Below are 18,393 nucleotides of genomic sequence, written 5' to 3'. Positions count from 1 at the left end.
TAATATAGTTTCCATTTTTTTCCAGTTTACCACTGTCATGTCCTGTGTTCCATGGAATACACTTCAGAACATTTTATCTCTTTGGATATTAATAGTGGGGATATGAATTCCCAATTGGAACAAGTTTCATTTTTTCACAGAAAGGATTCCAGAAATTTGGAATTCTCTGCTCCAAAAGGCTGTGGATGCTCAGATAACTAGAGTTTTGAAGACTGAGATTGATAGATTTTTGTTAGCTAAGGGTATTAAGAGATATGGAACTAAGGTGGGTACACAGAGTTGAAGTACAGGTCAGCCACAATCTACGTGAACGGCAGAGCAGGCTTGAGGGGCTGAATAGTCCATTCCTGTTCTTATGGTCGGAATTTTACACCACCCCAGCGGGTCGGATGGTAGCGTGGGGGTGGCGCAAAATTGAGCGGCGATTCTGCCTCGGGACAAGTTTACAGAGGTCAGGCGGGGGGGGCGGGGGGTGGGAAACGGCCCACCCGCCTGAGGCCAATCAAGACCCTTAAGTGGCCACTTAACGACCACTTAAGGGCCCTCGCCCGCCTCCATGAGCATTTTACCCATGGCAAGCAGGTGTGCTGGGGATGTGAAAGGCCGCCCAGCGATAGCTGCCAGCCTTTCCGCGCCCCGGGGTGGGGGGGGTGGGGGGCCATGGCAATCGGGCACAGGGTGCCCGATTGAAGGCCACCGCTGCCTCCCAACTCACCCTCGGGACCTAAGACACCCCCCTCCCCCCAAAGGACCACTCCAGCCTCACCAGGAAAGGATCGATCCCCCCAGTGAGGCATGCCCCTACTTACCTTCCCTCCTCGATCCATGGCGTCGGCTTGACTGCAGTCCCAGCAGTGGCCACCACTCCCGGTGGTGCTGCTGGCGCTAAGAGCTGCCGACCCGCTGATTGGCCGGCAGCTCATTGAGGCAGGACCTCCTCCCTCACGTAGGTGGAAGTCCCGCCTCAGGACAATTAAAGCCTGGGGATCCGTAAAATACGGGATGGATCCCCAGGCTAGTAGGAAGCGGGTTCGCCACCGACTTTCACATCGGAGTCCGGCTCCCGTCCATCCACCATAAAATTCCGGCTTATGTGCCTATTGAAAGGGAATCAATTGCACATACTTGACTCTCTGCTGATCCTGTGGACTAAAACCCAATTATTGCTGGACATATCAGAATTTATTGGGACTACAATGTGACTTTTAGTTCTTGTGCATATTCTTTAACTGGCATTTTCTTTTGTCCTTGTTCATGGTTCAGATGCTAACAACACAAAACATATAATGCAACAAATAAGTTGGCAAAGAAAATTCACTTTTCTAAAATCTGAAGTCCAACTATGACCCTCAGGTCTTCAGGGGAACCCAGTACAAAATTTGTCAGTAGGTGAAGGTTTTCATTTCCTCACAATGAGGAAGTTACATTCATCAAATACCTTAAAATAAGCAAATATATATGATTCAGCTGTAGCTATAGTACAACAGCATCTAAGGTTTCTGTGACCAGATTTCAATGCGTTCTACTGATAGCACTGATTGTAGCCATCAAAATGAATGGTTTGGGCAGATTTTCTCTCATGTATAGAACATTAGTTTAATACATTTACTGGTTAGTAGTGAAGTGGGAAGTGGGGAGTTACTTACCATCAGTAGAGGTCAATATTCAGTATAGCCTCACAAATTTACCTGGTGAGGATTGATAAAACAAACTGCGCTCCTGCTATGGAATGCTACACAGCAGCAGCACATGTTGGGAATTCTGGAACAGTAGACACCAGAGGAGCTTCCATTTGTAGAAATTTCATAAAATCTACCCTGAGGAGTCCACTGTCACACAAACTTACCACAGCAGCCAAACATGGCAGTGTGGAAATTTTCAAGCATGCCATACCAGGAATTGAGTCTGTCTAGTGTGGTCCACTGAGGTGCTACAGCCACTCCAAAGGACAGAAATTATTGTCAGCAATATTAGTGAAAACGTGTTTAACACATAAACTTACAAACGTTTCATTGTCCGTTACTTCAACTTACATTAAAACAGCAAGATGGAAGAATGTTATGGGGAGACATTATTATTGCCAAAAGTAGTTTCTACCTGAATGATTCCAATTCATATAGAAGCTATGTTTGGTAGTTGCTACACAGCTGACTGCTGCTGATCTATTTTACAATGCCATCCAGTCTCTGTTGTTAAGATCTCAAGCAGTTAAACAGTAGAAGGAATTAGCCCCCAGTAATCCAAAAAACTGACGAGAGTAGTACCGCTTCCTTATAATTATTCTAATTAGCATGTTCCTGTCAAATGGGCTGATAGTACTTCCTCAGTGCTGGTGTTCTACTCGGTTACTATAGACTTACTTCGGCTGTCAGAGGGGGAACGATAAACTATATAGATAACAAAGTAGCACTGTAGAACTATTGCAAAACCTTTTTTTCTTTGCATTCTGCATTGTTTTTGCTGGCAATGAAATCCTAGAACAAAAGCTCAAATAACATACAACTAAAATTAAAATTCTCCACTAAAAATAAACATTGCTTGTAATTCTATGCTGAATTATGAATGGCTGAAACATTACACAGTGACTGCTAATGTCAGACTTGAAGACAGAGCAGCATCTTCTGTCAGACTGTTAGTAATTGATCATTGAGTTCTGCATTTTGTCTTTCAACACGTTCAGCCAATTTTCTAACCACCTTATCAAACTACATACAAGATGCACTGGTTTGCATATATCAAATAAGAACTTACATTTATATAGCCTCATCACATTGCCATGCAGGCCCCCACCTGCTAAGAATGAGACACATTAATTTTGCCACATAAACATTGATTCTTAAACTGTTACTGGAGAAAAGAAAGAACTTGCCTTTGAAAAAACCTACCAGACCCTTGACTGGAAAGATATTTGCATAGTAACTGACAGTACTTGGAAAGGACAAAGGGGCCACTCCCTGCTCCAATTTAATCCACAATGGACTTTTGATTACCAGATGTTGAAGGTGGAGAAGCTAGCATTCCAGGTTAACTGCTAAAATGGCCGTAAACACAAACAGACATGGCCAGACCAGTTTAGTCACATAACTAACTGGCTGTTGGAGTTTTTTTGAATTTGAACTTGCCACCGAATTTTAAATCTCAGAAAGCGGTTTGCTCCTGGACTGAAAAGACCTCTCTCCTGTCTGCTGTCATCGCTTTCTCACGGGACTAAAAACCATTGAAGACATATGAACCCTGAGAGAGAAAAGTTTCCTACAGTGAACAAGGTTTAAGAAGAATACTGGGCCCCAACGAAAAGCAAGATCTACCTACAAGCAAGGACTACAGTGAGCTCGAAGCACAGTAACAAAAACTCCTCTTCAGAGATTGCCTCAAACCACTCTACTTTATTTTTCTTCTGCTCTTTTCTGTCTCTATTTGCATGTGCGTATCGTACATGCATGCTAGCGTAGGCACGGCGTGTATCCGTAGGTGTTAACCAAATTCGAGTTTAATTTTTAATAAACTTCTTTAAACCTAAGGTGGCCTGTTTGTGCTCATTTCTTTGCCTTATAATTGGAAAGTGGTGAACAAGGAGCAGCTCAAAACACAGTGTGTTTAAAAATTAAATCCTGTTACAATAAGACCAGGTGAAGGCTGAGAAAGACCCCAAGACTCCTTTCTCACCTGGTCATAACATCTCTCAGAAACACCCAAAAGCACAATGTATAATTAGTCACTTTGAAATGCAGTCATGGCTGTTAGATAGCAAATGCAGCTGCTATTTATGCACAGCAGGGATCTACAAATAACAATGAGATGAATAACCAGTTAAAATATTTTTGGTGGTATTGCGTGCAGCAGGAATATTGGGCACACAGGGAGCAGTGTTCTTCCAATAGTGCAATCTGAACATGTGGACAGAGCCTCAGTGCAACTTCAACTGAAGGGCAGCCCCTCTGACAATGCAGCATTCCCTCAGTATAGCACTGAAATGTCAGTCTGGATAATGGGCTGTATTTTGCAGTGGAAGCAATGATGAGGATAATTGCAGGCACCTTCATTTGCATGGAAATTTGACAGCAACTTCCACCGGCAGCCCAAATGCAGTTAAACAATGAAATCAGGAGGTTGTTATCCAAGACGCCCTGCTCCTCCAAAACTGTGCAATAACAGTATCTTGCTGCCTGATTCACCATTCAAATGTATTGAACGGTGTGGAGTTTCTGTACTTACCTGAGATATATGAACTAAAAGCACCAGAAAAGGCTAGGGTTTGTCCATTTCAGTATAAGTACCCTTTTAATGGTGTCATAAGTCTTAATTGCTACCAAACATCCTCTGTGACGCTGAAAATTAACTGTTACAAGTGCTTAATCTCATTCCAACAGAATTCAATATTCAGTCACTTCCTGGTTCAGACACTGCGCTGCTCATGAACGATTCTTCAACCTGATAGGTTAAGCAGATACACCATTGTTTGCCCTGTTCAAATAGGTCCCAGTAGAGGGCACTGCACTTTTTCAATAATTGGCTGACTGGAAAATCCAGTGCAAAAATCCATTGAGTGCCTATGGGCAAGTGCAAGTGTAGCAAACAGCTAGCACTGACTGAAACATCTGGTCCAACATGCTCAAGTGCAGCTTAGAACAACCTTCTAGCTCAGAGGCAAGAGGCAAATAACTAGGCTAAGCTAACAGTTACTAGTCTCCATTCTTTAAAACAATTTGACTCATGAAGGACAGAGTTAATTTGTAATAAAATCATAAACCCATTTACAAAGAATACAAATCATTTGGTTACCATCAGCTATGATGATGATGCTGGGCTTGTCCAAGGATGAAGAAGAACAGTTTTTGTTTTAAATTTGCCTTTTATTTCATTTTTTATCATTGCTGTTTATTTCTTTCTTCTATTTAGTGGGTTAATTATAAGAGGAAATGTAGATTAATGTTGCAATCTAGTAATTTCTGATGCTGATGTTCTATATGTCAGTCTGGATATCAAGCTTTGTACAATTTCAATCTAAACAATAAAGCCAATTTCATTACTGAATAATAAACTCTGTGATGGAAACCACACCAGCCAAATGGAAACATATTAATTTCGTCATATGGAACACTATTTCAACTTTTACTGGACATTGAACATAACTTGTTTAAAAAGACCACAGAGCTGAATGGCTGAAAATATGGCTGCACATATTCTGAGAGACAGTTGCATAGAGAGACAAGGGCAGTGCGTCCTGATTCAATTAGCCACATGGGTTTTGTCAATAGTGATGATCAAAATACATTGAGAGTCATTGTCTGTGTAAGAGCCAGCACTCCACCCCCCACCGAGTGTGTCTCGTAAGCTTTGAAGGATCAACAACCTTCGCAGGCGATGCTGTTTCAAACAAAGAGCTGGTCACATGACTAACCTGCTGGCTAAACTGGGAATTGATTGAATTGTGCCTCACAGAAAGGTTTGGGCAGACTGCAATTTTGAAGACCAAAGAGAAGCAAGGTTTCTCTCCGTCTCTCTCTCTGTCTCTCACGCAAAGTTCCAGGTACCCATGGAAGCAACTTAAGCCTTAAGAAAGAGAACCCCTTTAGCCTTCTGGTACCAGTGAGACAAGTTTGAAAGTGTGCACAGAGCCCCAATGAGAACTGTAAAATTTAGCTCCAATCAAGGTCTTTACATCCAAACCAAGAACAGTAACTGAAATCCATCTACTACTTCAAACCTTCCCCCTTTAATTGTTTCTCCTCCTCTGTATCTATTTTGTATGTGTTTATCACGTATGCAGGCTAGCGTGGTTACGTCATATATTTTTAGATGTTTTAACTGAGTCGGAGTGTTAAGGTTAATAAACTTACACCTTTCTTGTTTAAACCTGAGAAAGAACATAAGAACTAGGAGCAGAAGTAGGCAATTCAGCCTCTCGAGCCTGCACCGCCATTCATTACAGTCATGGCTGATCTCATCTTGGCCTCAACTCCACTTTCCTGCCCATTCTCCATAACCCTTCAACCCTTTACTAATTAAAAATCTGTCTATCTCCTCCTTAAATTTACTCAATGTTCCGGCATCCACCGCATTCTGGGGTAGTGAATTCCACAGACTCACGACCCTTTGAGAAAAGTAATTTCTCCTCATCTCTGTTGTAAATCTACTACCCCTTATCCTAAAACTATGACCTCTTGTTCTAGATTGCCCCACCAGAGGAAACATCCTCTCTACGTCTACTTTGTCAATCTTCTTAATCATCTTATATACCTCAATTAGATCTCCTCTCATTCTTCTAAACTCTAGAGAGTAAAGGCCTAAACTGCTCAATCTCTCTTCATAAGACAAACCCCTCATGTCTGGAATCAATCTAGTGAACCTCCTCTGAACTGCCTCCAATGCAACTACATGCCTCCTCAAGTAAAAGGACCAAAACTGTACGCAATACTCCAGGTGCGGTCTCACTAATGCCTTGTACAGTTGCAGCGACACTTCCCTACTTTTATACTCTATTCCTTTAGCAATAAATGCCAAAATTCCGTTTGCCTTCCTTATTACCTGCTGTACCTGCAGACTAATTTTCTGCAATTCATGCACGAGGACACCCAGATCCCTCTGCACCGAAGCACTCTGAAGTTTCTCTCCATTTAGATAATTTGTCTTTCTATTCTTCTGACCAAAATGGATAACCTCACACTTATCCACGTTAAACTCCATCTGCCAAATTTTGGCCCATTCACCTAACCTATCCATATCCATTTGTAAATTTCTTATTTCTTTATTGCAACTTACTATCCCACCTATTTTAGTGTCATCTGCAAATTTGGCTATAGTATCTTCTATCCCTGCATCCAACTCATTCATATAGATTGTAAATAGTTGGGGCCCGAGGACTGAACCCTGTGGCACCCCACTAGTTACATCTTGCCAACCAGAAAAGGACCCATTCATCCCGACTCTCTGTTTTCTGTTGGTTAGCCAATCCTCTACACAAGCTAATAAATTGCCCCTAACCCCATGTGATGTTACCTGGTTCCTTTACAATTACAATTAGAGAGCAGTGATCAAGGACTCACTGAGGTGAAGGTAAAAACACTGTGTTTTAAAAATTAAACCCTGTTACGGCCAAACCAGGAAAGGGGCCAGAGGGGAGCCTGAGACCCCTTCCTCACCTAGTCGTAACAGAAATTTGGGGGCTATCGTCCAGATTGGACCCACAGACAAATGAGAAATTGGAAGTGGGAAATCAAATTGATCCCAATCAAAAAGGGAAATTATTTCAATACAGGTTTTCCCGTGGTTGCATGTGTTAGAATACTAACATGTGCGCGGCAGAAGCCAGTAACTACCCAAGCAAGGGTGAAGTTAAAGGCACTGTCTATGGAGGAGTTGAGAAATATGGTTGAGCAGTGTGGGATCACTGTCAGTGCCAAGGCTAGGAAATCGGAACTCCTAAGACTAGTGGCCAACCATTTTCCCCTCGAATCTGAAGTTCAGAGACAGGGTTAGAAATAAACTCCGACAGGGTATTGTTAGCAAAGATACAACTGGAACAGAGGAAACTTGAATTAGAAGACAGGGAAAGAGAGAGATAACGGGAGAGAGAGGAGAGAAAGAAAGACAGGAGAGAGAGAGAGAGAGAGAGAGAGAAAGAAATTTCCAGAAGGAACGGGAGGAAAGAGAGCTGAGGTGGCTTGAGTTAACTAGGGGGCAACAGAGTAACCCCAATGAAAGCATGGAAAATACTAGTGGTGCAGGGCTGTGTGCTGAGTTTTTAAAATTTTCCCAATTGATTCCAAAATTCAATGAGGGAGACGTGGAAGCATTTTTTGTATCTTTTGTAACTTGCAAAGCAATTAAAATGGTCAGCTGAGAGTTGGACTCTCCTGCTGCAAAGTAAGCTCACCGAAAAAGCCCATAAGGTTTATTCCCTGTTGCCAGATGAGAGTTCATCAAATTATGAAATGACGAAAAATGATATCCTCGGGGCATATAAACTAATACCAGAAGCCTACTGCCAGAAATTCTGACCCCTCAGAAAACAGACTGATCAAACTTACTTGGAGTTTGAGAGAAGTAAGCAGCTGGCTTTTGACCAGTGGTTAAGGGCTCTTAAAGTGCAGCCCAGCTATGAAAACCTCAGAGAGATAATTCTCCTCGAGGAATTTAAAAACTCTCTCCCCCTCTCCATAAAAACCCATGTGGAGTAACAAAATGTACATAGAGCAAGGCAAGCCACAGTTCGGGCTGATGATTTTTCTCTACTGTACAAGTCAGTTCCCCGGGGAAAACCTTTCCTACTCGCACCCACAAATCTGAAAAGGTCAAAGGGTGGGAAGGTGATAGGAGCCCAAGCTGTCCTGGGGGAGAAAGAAAAACAGGACACACAGGGGACACTCCCCCAGCCAAAAAGGATAGTGCTGTAAATAGGAGTGAGACCCAAAGACCCGTGTGCTTCCATTGTAATAAGGCAGGTCATCTGAGAGCTGACTGCTAGAAGCTATGGGGAAAGCCTCTAGGGTTGAGCAGGGCAAACCCGCTCAGTGAAGGAGAAAGGAACCTGTTGGAAAGCACAGCTGAACAAGCTGCGGCTTTAACTTCAGCAATAGTAAGACCCAGAAAACATACGGCTGTGGGTGCAGGAAAATTTATTAGGATCCCTGAAGGTTATCAGGATTTTGTATCCAAAGGGAGAGTAACCCCAAACCCCTCGAGTGGGACATGCAAGCCCATGGTAATTCTCAGTAATAAAGGGGCCACCAGATTCCTTTTGATGTTAAAAGGTCTGGCCTTTCCCCCAAGAGAGTGCAGTAAATACCAGAATGGTGGTGAATGGTATTGGAGGGCAGTGTACACCTGTTCCTTTACACTGGATGCACCTGGAGTGCGACCTAGTTTCGGGACTGGTGACCATAGGGATTGGCCCTAGTTTGCCTGTGGACAGGGTTGACCTGCCCCTAGGTAATGATCTGGTGGGGGCGATGGTGGTAGCTTCCTCAGCAGTGAAAGAGAGACCGAAGGAGGTCAGAGAGACAGGGCAATGGCAGGAGACGGTCCCCTGCAGTTCCCCTGCATGTGCAGTGAATCAGGCCATGACCAAACCAGCTCCCCAGAGGAGACTGAATTGGCACTGCAGACAGATGACCATGAGATCTGTCTGTCTGAAATTTTCTTTGGAAAGTTAGAGGACACAGGGAATGGATCAAATGGATCTTCCCTAGCTGAGGCTCAGCGAGCCAACCCAGTACTGAGAGAGTTAGCACAGGCTGACCAGACTGAAATTGAAACAGAGGGAGTCCCTGATTGCTACTATTTAAAGAATGAGGTACTGATGAGGAAACGGAGTTCTCCTCACAGACCTGAGGACAAAGAGTGAACAGTGGCTCACCAGTTAGTGGTGCTGCAGAGACAGTGGAGAGAAATACTAAGAATGGCTCAGGAGATTACAGTGGCCGTACATGTTGGTATACGAAAAACCAAAGCCCGTATAAGACAACGGTTTGACTGGCCAAAACTCCACAAAGATGTGGTGGAGTACTGTACGAGTTGCCACATGTGCCAGGTTGATGGGAAAGCCCAAGCTGCAGTGATATCTTCACCCTTAACTCCTGTATTGGCTTTTGGGAAACCCTCCAGCTAAGGGTTGGTGCACTGTGAGGGACCACTGCCAAGAACAAAAGGGGACAGACAGGCACAGGGCTGGCAAAAAGTTAGAGAGGAAAGGGGAAGAAGGGACAAAGAGGACAGGTTAAAGGAAGTCCGGGAGTATTCCCAAATGAAAACTTTCCTACTGTCCGGTCAGCCAACCCCAAAATGTTGGAACAATTAGACCCCACATCCTCCTATGTAAATGCAGACACCAGAAGCACCCCACCAGGGTTGCTAACAGCATTTACAGAAACCTGCAAGGACAAAGTAGGTCCTCAAGAGGGCAGAGAAACTGTGAGGGTGATGCCTCAGCTAGTCAAAGTGCCACAGGGAGTGCAGTAGAATCTGGACAAGTAACTGTAAGTAGGAATGTCCCACAGGAGAAAGGGAAGATTAGCAAAGAATACGCCTCCGCAGTCAGAAGAAAAGGGAACCCACAATACCCTACGGAGAAAAGCACTTGGATGACTCATCAGAGCACTGAAAGAGAGATCAGAGTGGATCCACCCACTGCCAACTCCCATGATCACAGCTCCAACCAGGGCTAATTAAATCTATCCAACCCTCTGCAGACCCCAACAAGAACAAAGGCACCCTAGACAATCATGGAAATGTGCGAACTTCAAGCCTCCCAAAAAATCACATGTTTATTAGGATGCCCATTCCCAACGTATTGCAGGTTGATAGTGAAGAAACTTTAAACCCCTTGGGCAACACATAACTATCTCAGACCACCTCAAGGGAAAAGGGGCAGTTTAAAGCAGCACTGCTACAAAGGAAAGACAGGCTGTAACAATTTTAAGATTTCTGGATGAATGAGAATGAATGAAAGAAATGCATGTGGGCCTTCCTGTACTTTCTCTTCCTTCTAATTTATAATGAAATGCTCCCCCTAATGTCGCATTTCATTCGGCCAGAAGTGGAGGTGTGATGGAAACCACACCTGCCAAATGGAAACATATTAATTTCATCATGTGGAACACTATTTCAACTTTTACTGGACATTGAACATAACTTTTGTTTAAAAAGACAACAGAACTGAATGGCTGAAAACATGGCTGCACGTCTGTATTCTGAGAGACAGTTGCATAGAGAGACAATGGGATTGCTCCCTGATTCAATTAGTCAGATGGGTTTTGTCAATTGTGATGATCAAAAGACATTGAGAGTCATTGTCTGTGTACGAGCCAGCACTCCACCCCCCACCGAATGTGTCTCATAAGCTTTGAAGAATCAACAACCCTCGCAGGCGATGCTGTTTCAAACAAAGAGCTGGTCACATGACTAGCCTGGGAATTGATTGAATTGTGCCTCACAGAAATATTTGGGCAGACTGCAATTTTGAAGACCAAAGAGAAGCAAGGTCTCTCTCCATCTCTCTCTCTGTCTCTCACGCAAAGTTCCAGGGACCCATGGAAGCAACTTAAGCCTCAAGACAGAGAACCCCATTAGCCTTCTGGTAGCAGCGAAACAAGTTTGAAAGTATGCACTGGGCCCCAATGAGAACTGCAAAATTTAACTCCAATCAAGGTCTTTACATCCAAACAAAAAACAGTAACTGAATTCCATCTACCACTTCAAACCTTCTCCCTTTAATTATTTCTCCTCCTATCTATTTGTATGTGTGTTTATCGTGTATGCACGCTAGCGTGGTTGCGTCGCTTATTTTTAGTAGTTTTAACTGAGTTAGAGTGTTAAGGTGAATAAACTTACACCTTTCTTGTTTAAACCTGAGAAAGCCCGTCTGATTGGTTCCTTTACAATTACAATTAGACAGCAGTGAGCAAGGACTCACTGAGGTGAAGCTAATAACAGTTAAAACCTGTTTCGGCCAAACCTGGAAAGGGGCCAGAGGGGAGACTGAGACCCCTTCCTCACCTGGTCATAACAATTTGTTTATGAACCTGTTGCACATGTTGCAGAGATTAAATTTGCCCCATAGTTAGTAAGAGCACATAATATTATCATAGTCCATGTTCGGGGTTATCAATTTCTCCTCCTTTTCTGTAGTAATCAGGACAAAATCAACTGCAAAAGAGAGATAGGGGCAACTGTAACACTCCCTCTTTGGTCTGGATTGCACTATCTAACTGAGTTGAATGGAAATCAATATTACTATGACAACTGATATTTAAAATAAAATTGGGCTTTTGAAGTCATACAACGCACCAATATTCGCAACCGTTCCTAAACAAGTTCACATATTAATAATGCAGTTAGAGGTGACAGGAGACACTGCAGTATATGTAATAATTAAGGAAGTAGCTTTCTCAATTCATGACCAGAATCATGAGCAGAAAGTAAGGCTAATGTGTTAACGCATGATTTCTTTTCCATATAAACCATATTATAAATAAAGTCCTACCAGCATCTTCAATAGAGAAGTAGAAGATATCACTTGTTGCATTGTCACCTTCATGCAGAACATAAGAGATCTTCATGTCATCGATATCAGCTGTTAAAATGCAATTTGCATTCAATGAATAATTTGTATGGCATATTACTAAAGATATGTTGTTAATAGCATTCTAAACACATCAAACCCCTGTTTATATGTACCACCAGTTCGGCTCCATTCTTGCACCAAATGAATTACAAAACACCACAGTTCTGTGTCAGAAGTTAGTAAGTATCCATCATTGGCTGCTTATTATCTGCTTTAAAATCATTGCATTGGGTGCATGCTACATATTATTGCACTTTGTCTAACTATGGTGAATAGCAAATAAAAACAGAAAATGCTGGAAATCCTCAGCAGGTCAGGCAGCATCTGTGGACAGAGAAACAAAGTTAACCTTTCAGGTTAATGACCTTTCATCCCACATGAACACAAGAAATAGGAGCAGGAGTAGACCATATGGCCCATCAAGTCTGCTCTGCCATTCAAAACGATAATGGCTGATCTTAGGATTCAACTCCACTTTCCTGCCTGCTCGCCATACTCCTTGATTCCCTGAGAGACCAAAAATCTATCTATCCCTGCCTCAAATGTATTCAACAATGCAGCATCCACAACCCGCTGGGGTAGAAAATTCCAAAGATTCAGAACCCTTTGAGTGAAGTAATTTCTTCTCATCTCAGGCCTAAATGATCGGCCCCTTATCCTGAGACAGTGCCCCCGTGTTATAGATTCCCCAACCAGTGGAAATAATCTCTCAGTGTCTACCCTATCCAGCACCTTTAGAATCTTATATGTTTCAATGAGGTCACCTCTCCTTCTTCTAAATCCAGAGAATACAGGCCCAATTTACGTAGTTTCTCATCATAGGCCAATCCCCTCATTCCAGGGACCAATCGAGTGAACCTTCACTGCACTGCTTCCAATGCAAGTATATCCTTTCTTAAATATGGAGACCAAAACTGCACAAAGTATTCCAGATGTGGTCTCACCAAAACCCTGTACAATTGTAGCAATACTTCCTTATTCCTGCACTCCAATCCCCTTGCAATAAGGGCCGATATGCCATTTGACTTCCACATTGCTTGTTGTACCTACATGTTAACACACAAGAACACAAGAAATAGGAGTAGAGGTAGACCATATGGCCCATTGAGCCAGCTCCGCCATTCAATATGCTTATGGCTAATCTTGGGCTTCAATTCCACTTTCCTGCCCACTCCTCATATCCCTTGATTCCCTGTTAGACCAAAAATCTATCTATCCCAGCCTTAAATATATCTAATAACGGAGCATCCACAACACGCTGAGGTTGAGAATTCCAAAGATTCACAACCCTTTGAGTGTAGTACTTTGTCCTTATCTCAGTCCTGAATGATTGGCCCCTTATCCTGAGACTGTGTCCCTGTGTTCTAGATTACCTGACCAATGGAAAAAATATCTCAATTTCTACCCTATCAAGCCGTTTCAGAATCTTGTATGTCTCAATTAGATTGCCTCTCCTTATTCTAAACTCCAGAGAATACAGGCCCAATTTACTCAGCCTCTTATCACAGGACAACCCCCTCATCCCAGGGACCAATTTAGTAAATCTTCATTGCACCACCTCCAGTGCAAGTATATCCTTTCTTAAATGTGGAGACCAAAACGGCACACAGTATTCCAGGTGCGGTCTCACCATAGCCCTGTTTTAGTTTTAGTAAGACTTCTTTATTCAATTGCAATAAAGGCCAACATGCCATTTGCCTTCTTAATAGCCTACTGCACCTGCATGTTAACTTGTACAAGCACACCCAAGTCTCTTTGAACATCGACACTTATAAGTTGCACACCATTTAAAAAATATTCTGTTTTTCTATTCTTACGACCAAAATGCATAACTTCACACTTCCCTACATTATACTCCATCTGCCATCTTGTTGCCCACTCACTTAACCTGTCTATATCTCTTTGCTGCCTCTCTGTTTCTCCCCACAGCTTACCTTTCCACCAATCTTTGTATCATCAGCAAACTTACATACATTACTCTCCATTTCTTCATCTAAGTGATTAATATAGATGATAAATAGCTTAGGCCCCAGCTCTGATCCTTACGACACTCCACTATTTACTGCCTGCCAACTTGAAAAAGCCCCATTTATGTCATTCTGATCAAAGGTCATTGAGCTGATACATTAATTCTGTTTCTCTCTCCAGAGATGCTGCCAAACCTGCTGAGTATTTCCAGCATTTTCTGCTTTTATTTCATATTTCCAGCATGTGTAGTATTTTGCTTTTGTATTATGAATAGTGATAGTATGAATAGTAGTACATGGCAACACAGACTGCACCAATTCAATTGGGATATCTGCCTCTGTACCCTGCCAGCAATTTCCTCATATTCTCATGGCATTTAGATCAATAGTGCAACTGTCAGCTGGAATTCCAACACAATTCGTAGAAAATTTTAACGAACACTTTACAAACCAATTGACAGTAAACTTAAGTTTAACTGAGATTTAAGCATTTTTTTTTACCATAAAAGATTTTTACTTGTAGGCAATGTAGCTACAGAGGGCATTGGAGCTCTAATGTGAAGAGTCATGGACTGGCTTTGAACCAGTGGCTTTCCCTAAGGACAGGTCCCCCATCATAGCTAAGTAGAGGCCAGGACTCCTTCACAGGAAAGGAGAGTAAAAGGGAGGATCAGGCGTCAGTGCTCCACTTACACATCTCTTAAAAAGGTTAAGGAGAATTGTCCCAAGAGTGTATCTAAAGTGATTTATGACTTTAACCCCTTATAGGGACTAAACCAAATCAAGCGTAAATCCCTACGAATCTCCTTTAATTAAGTTCAAACCAGACAAATTCCTATAGACACTTATTTGGTTCCAAAGAACTTAACTAGTTTTCCCTAAAAGAAAGAAAACTAACAGATAATATTACCATCTTTCCGATAGCCTATTTTTTAATAATTATGGCTAAGTCATAAATATCCCAGATATTATAAGGGTCTAGGAAACTCTCTTCAAAATGTATCTCTCCACTTAAAGAGACACGGGGGGGGGGGGGGGGGGGGGTGGGTTCTTGTAGTTGTACACAGAATACTACATAAGACGACTTATTAACTTTTATATATCTATTAAAGAATTGAACATGCAATACACTTTAAGTGGATACGTATACCACAATATCAAAGATTACTAAGATATATAACACATAATCTTATTTCTAAAATTGAATCCAAAACTTTAACCTCAACATTATTACGGCAAAATATCTTAGAATATCCATCAAAATTTCAATTAAACTTTTACCTTGAATTCCCTGAGTAAGCTATAGGTTGAGAAGCATTGATGAGGAATTCAATACTTTTGCTTCAAAAACCCTCATGTTTATACTGTTTCTAAACTATCATCTGACCTTTAAGCATATAGGTGTTACCTTTCAAGATCCATATACGGTAATATCATTAGCTACCATCCCCACTTAATGTTTTTGTTGGAATTCCCCTGTTCTTGAAGTTGTGAGCATTTATCTGGTCAAAATGCTTATAATTGACTTTACTTGAAATCTGTTTCTGTAAGTACTATTCCATTTTATTATCTATAATTGTGTTTTATGGTACCTTGAACCCTTTTGAGTTAATCTGTCTACTTTTTACCAACACCATCAACTAATTAAGTTTATAGCTACCTCATACTGATGTCACACAGGATGTTTCAACATGTGTTTATCTTCCAATTCCCTGGCAACAGAAATGCTGAAATGGATTTCCAACTTAAAAGGTGTTTCTGGTTCACATTCTATTGTAACAGGGACCTTGAAAGACCTTAAAATTTTCAACTCTACCTTCATAAAGGGGAATTTCAGTGAGTCTTGAAAACTGACCATTTATTCAACCTTTAATTCTAAAAGGTATAATATATTAACAATATCTAAATTCTTCCTAATTAAGCCTATTATACTTATGTTTCATCACTCTCTCTGTCAGTCAGAGGAATAGCAGGTGATATAGGGAAAACTAGAAGGGCAGAAAAATGCAAAGCAATTTCAACCTTTTGCCAAGTATTCTGCATATACTATTCTACAATCTACCTTTGTAAACATACATGATATTCAATCATCAGTTAAAGGATGCTATTAATTTTCCTTCAATCAGAGCATTCTTGCCAGGATAACATATTGGGCTGAATTTTACGCTGCTGCTGCCGATTAAACGATGGCAGCCTGCACACAGGAGTTTTACTCCATGGACCCACCATGATATACGCAGCAGCTCATTTACATGGCCGGGGCAGACCCCCCCACCCCCCACCCCGCAACCCGGTGACGAAGTGGGGACGGGCGAGCTGTCCTTGGCAATGGCGTCTGGTGCCACTGCGCAGGTGTCGGCCCCATTTTTAAAGGGCTTCCAGCCCTTTCTTTTAATTTATATGTTTAAAAGGCAAGTGGAATAAAAGTGATTGAAAAAATAACATACATGTTTCCAGCCCCTCTCCCACCCTCCCCCCATTAACAATAGTCATTCCTTGCCCTCTCCCCCCAAAAATACTTACCTTGTGTACCTGACCTTCTCCCCGCAAAGTTCACAAACCTTTAACTTTACCCCTTCCCACCAACCCCTCCATCAATCAGAATAATTTGATCCCACTCCCCACCTCCTGCACTGAGAAACTTAACTCCTCCCCGCTCCCCGCAGGTGCTGCGCCTTATTTCCCCAGATGGGGATTCAAAAGCGCGGCAGTGCCAGCCACCAGGCTGAAGATCGCGATGGCACTTCAGGAGGTGACGGGAACTTCATTAACTCAGCTAAGTTAATAAATTTGAATATTTAAATCACAGTCCCATCGCCAAGCAACGGGGGGTTGCCACAAGGCCTTACTGCCGTCGGCAGGATCAAGATGGGCCCTGCCAGTGTCAAGGTGTGTGGCGGGCCTCATCCGGGGCAATCTCCAGGCCCCCCTTGCCGCCACGGATCCCGACGTTGAGGCCTCTATAAAATCCAGCCCATTGTGTCTGGAACTGTAATCTAAAGCCATTCAAAGAATTCTGGTTTAAACTGGTAAGAATTATCTATTTTACGAGCAGAGACCCGCAAAATATTTGCAGTGAAATTAGTATCTTAATTTCAACAGAACTTTTTAAAATCCCCATCCCATGTCATTCCATCCTTCCCATGCCATTCCTCTCATGCCATACCCTCCCATTCCTTTCATCTCTCTCATATCATCCCCATTCCATCCCCCATCCCAACCCTTCTTCCTATGCCATTCCCAATCCCCATTCCCCCCATGCATGCCTCCCTCCCATGCCGCCCCCCCAACCTCCCATGCTATCCAGGCACACCCCCCTCGCCCATGCCACCCAGCCCTCCCATGTTGTATCTGTACACCTCCCATGCTGTTCCCCAACCCAATTCCTCCAGCCAGGGTAGCTTTGTTGTTGGGCTCCCCTGACCTTCTGCTGTTTTTTAATCTCCACCAACTCCCCCCACATACATAGGGCAGAGAGGTATAGAGGAAGAGAGATTTAGGGAAAGAATTCGAGAGCATAGGGCCTTGGCAGCTGAAGGCACAGGCACCAATGGTGTGGCAAATGGAGGAGGGAGGCACAAGAGGTCAGAGTCAGATAAACAGCCAGTTCTGGGGGTGGGGGATAGTTGGGCAGAGATTAAAAAAAAGGGCAAAGATATGAAAGAATTTAGACATGAGAAAGATAATTATAAATTTGAGGTGTTAGTTGACTTACTAGGTCAGCCTAGACAGAGAGATGGGTGCATGGGAATTGATATGAGATAGGATACGAGCAGCAGAATTTTGGATGAATTGCTGTTTATGGAGGGTGGGTTATGAGAGGCCATCAGCACAGTACTGGAATAGTCGAGTCTGAATGTGGCAAAAGCATTGGAGAATTTCAGCAGCAGAGGCCAGTGATGTTATAGAGGTGGAAGTTGATGGTCTTTGTGATGGAGAGGATATGGGATCAGAAGCTCAACTTGGGATTAGATTGCAAACAGAGTGGTTTTGCCTGAGATGGTGGTTGGGAGTGGGGATAGAGTCAGTGGCAAGAGTACAGGGTTTGTGGTGGAGACCAATGATGAAGGCTTTAGTCTTCTTAATATTTAACTGGAGGAAACTGTGGCTCACTCAAGACTGGAGGTCAGATAACCAGTCTGACAGCACAGAGGCAGTAGAACAATTCTACATATAAGCCCTAGTCTTTGAAGTTTACCTCTGCCAAGCCCTACCCTTCTGCTGGCAGAGGTGGTAGAAAGGTAGAGCTGTGCATTGTCAGCTGACCCCAGATCGGCACAGGGTTATAGTGGGGATCTCCAAGGCCACTCATCTTTGTGCTATTTGTTCCTGCATAACAAAATCAAAGAATTACTTGCATAC

General features: G+C 42.7%; 1 protein-coding gene across 1 annotated transcript in view; it reads right to left on the bottom strand.

The window, feature by feature from the left end:
- Nucleotides 1-18,393, bottom strand: part of frem3 (Fras1 related extracellular matrix 3) — a 247,556-nt gene that overhangs the window by 217,794 nt on the left and 11,369 nt on the right. The window contains exon 2 of the mRNA XM_068033444.1: nucleotides 11,984-12,073. Within this exon, the coding sequence (XP_067889545.1) occupies nucleotides 11,984-12,073 (90 nt within the window). The remainder of the gene's footprint in view (nucleotides 1-11,983; nucleotides 12,074-18,393) is intronic.

Source organism: Heterodontus francisci, chromosome 1, assembly GCF_036365525.1.
Source record: "Heterodontus francisci isolate sHetFra1 chromosome 1, sHetFra1.hap1, whole genome shotgun sequence".
Classification (NCBI taxonomy): domain Eukaryota; kingdom Metazoa; phylum Chordata; class Chondrichthyes; order Heterodontiformes; family Heterodontidae; genus Heterodontus; species Heterodontus francisci.
Note: the sequence above shows the minus strand (reverse complement) of the source record. Positions and strands in the feature narration are given on the sequence as shown.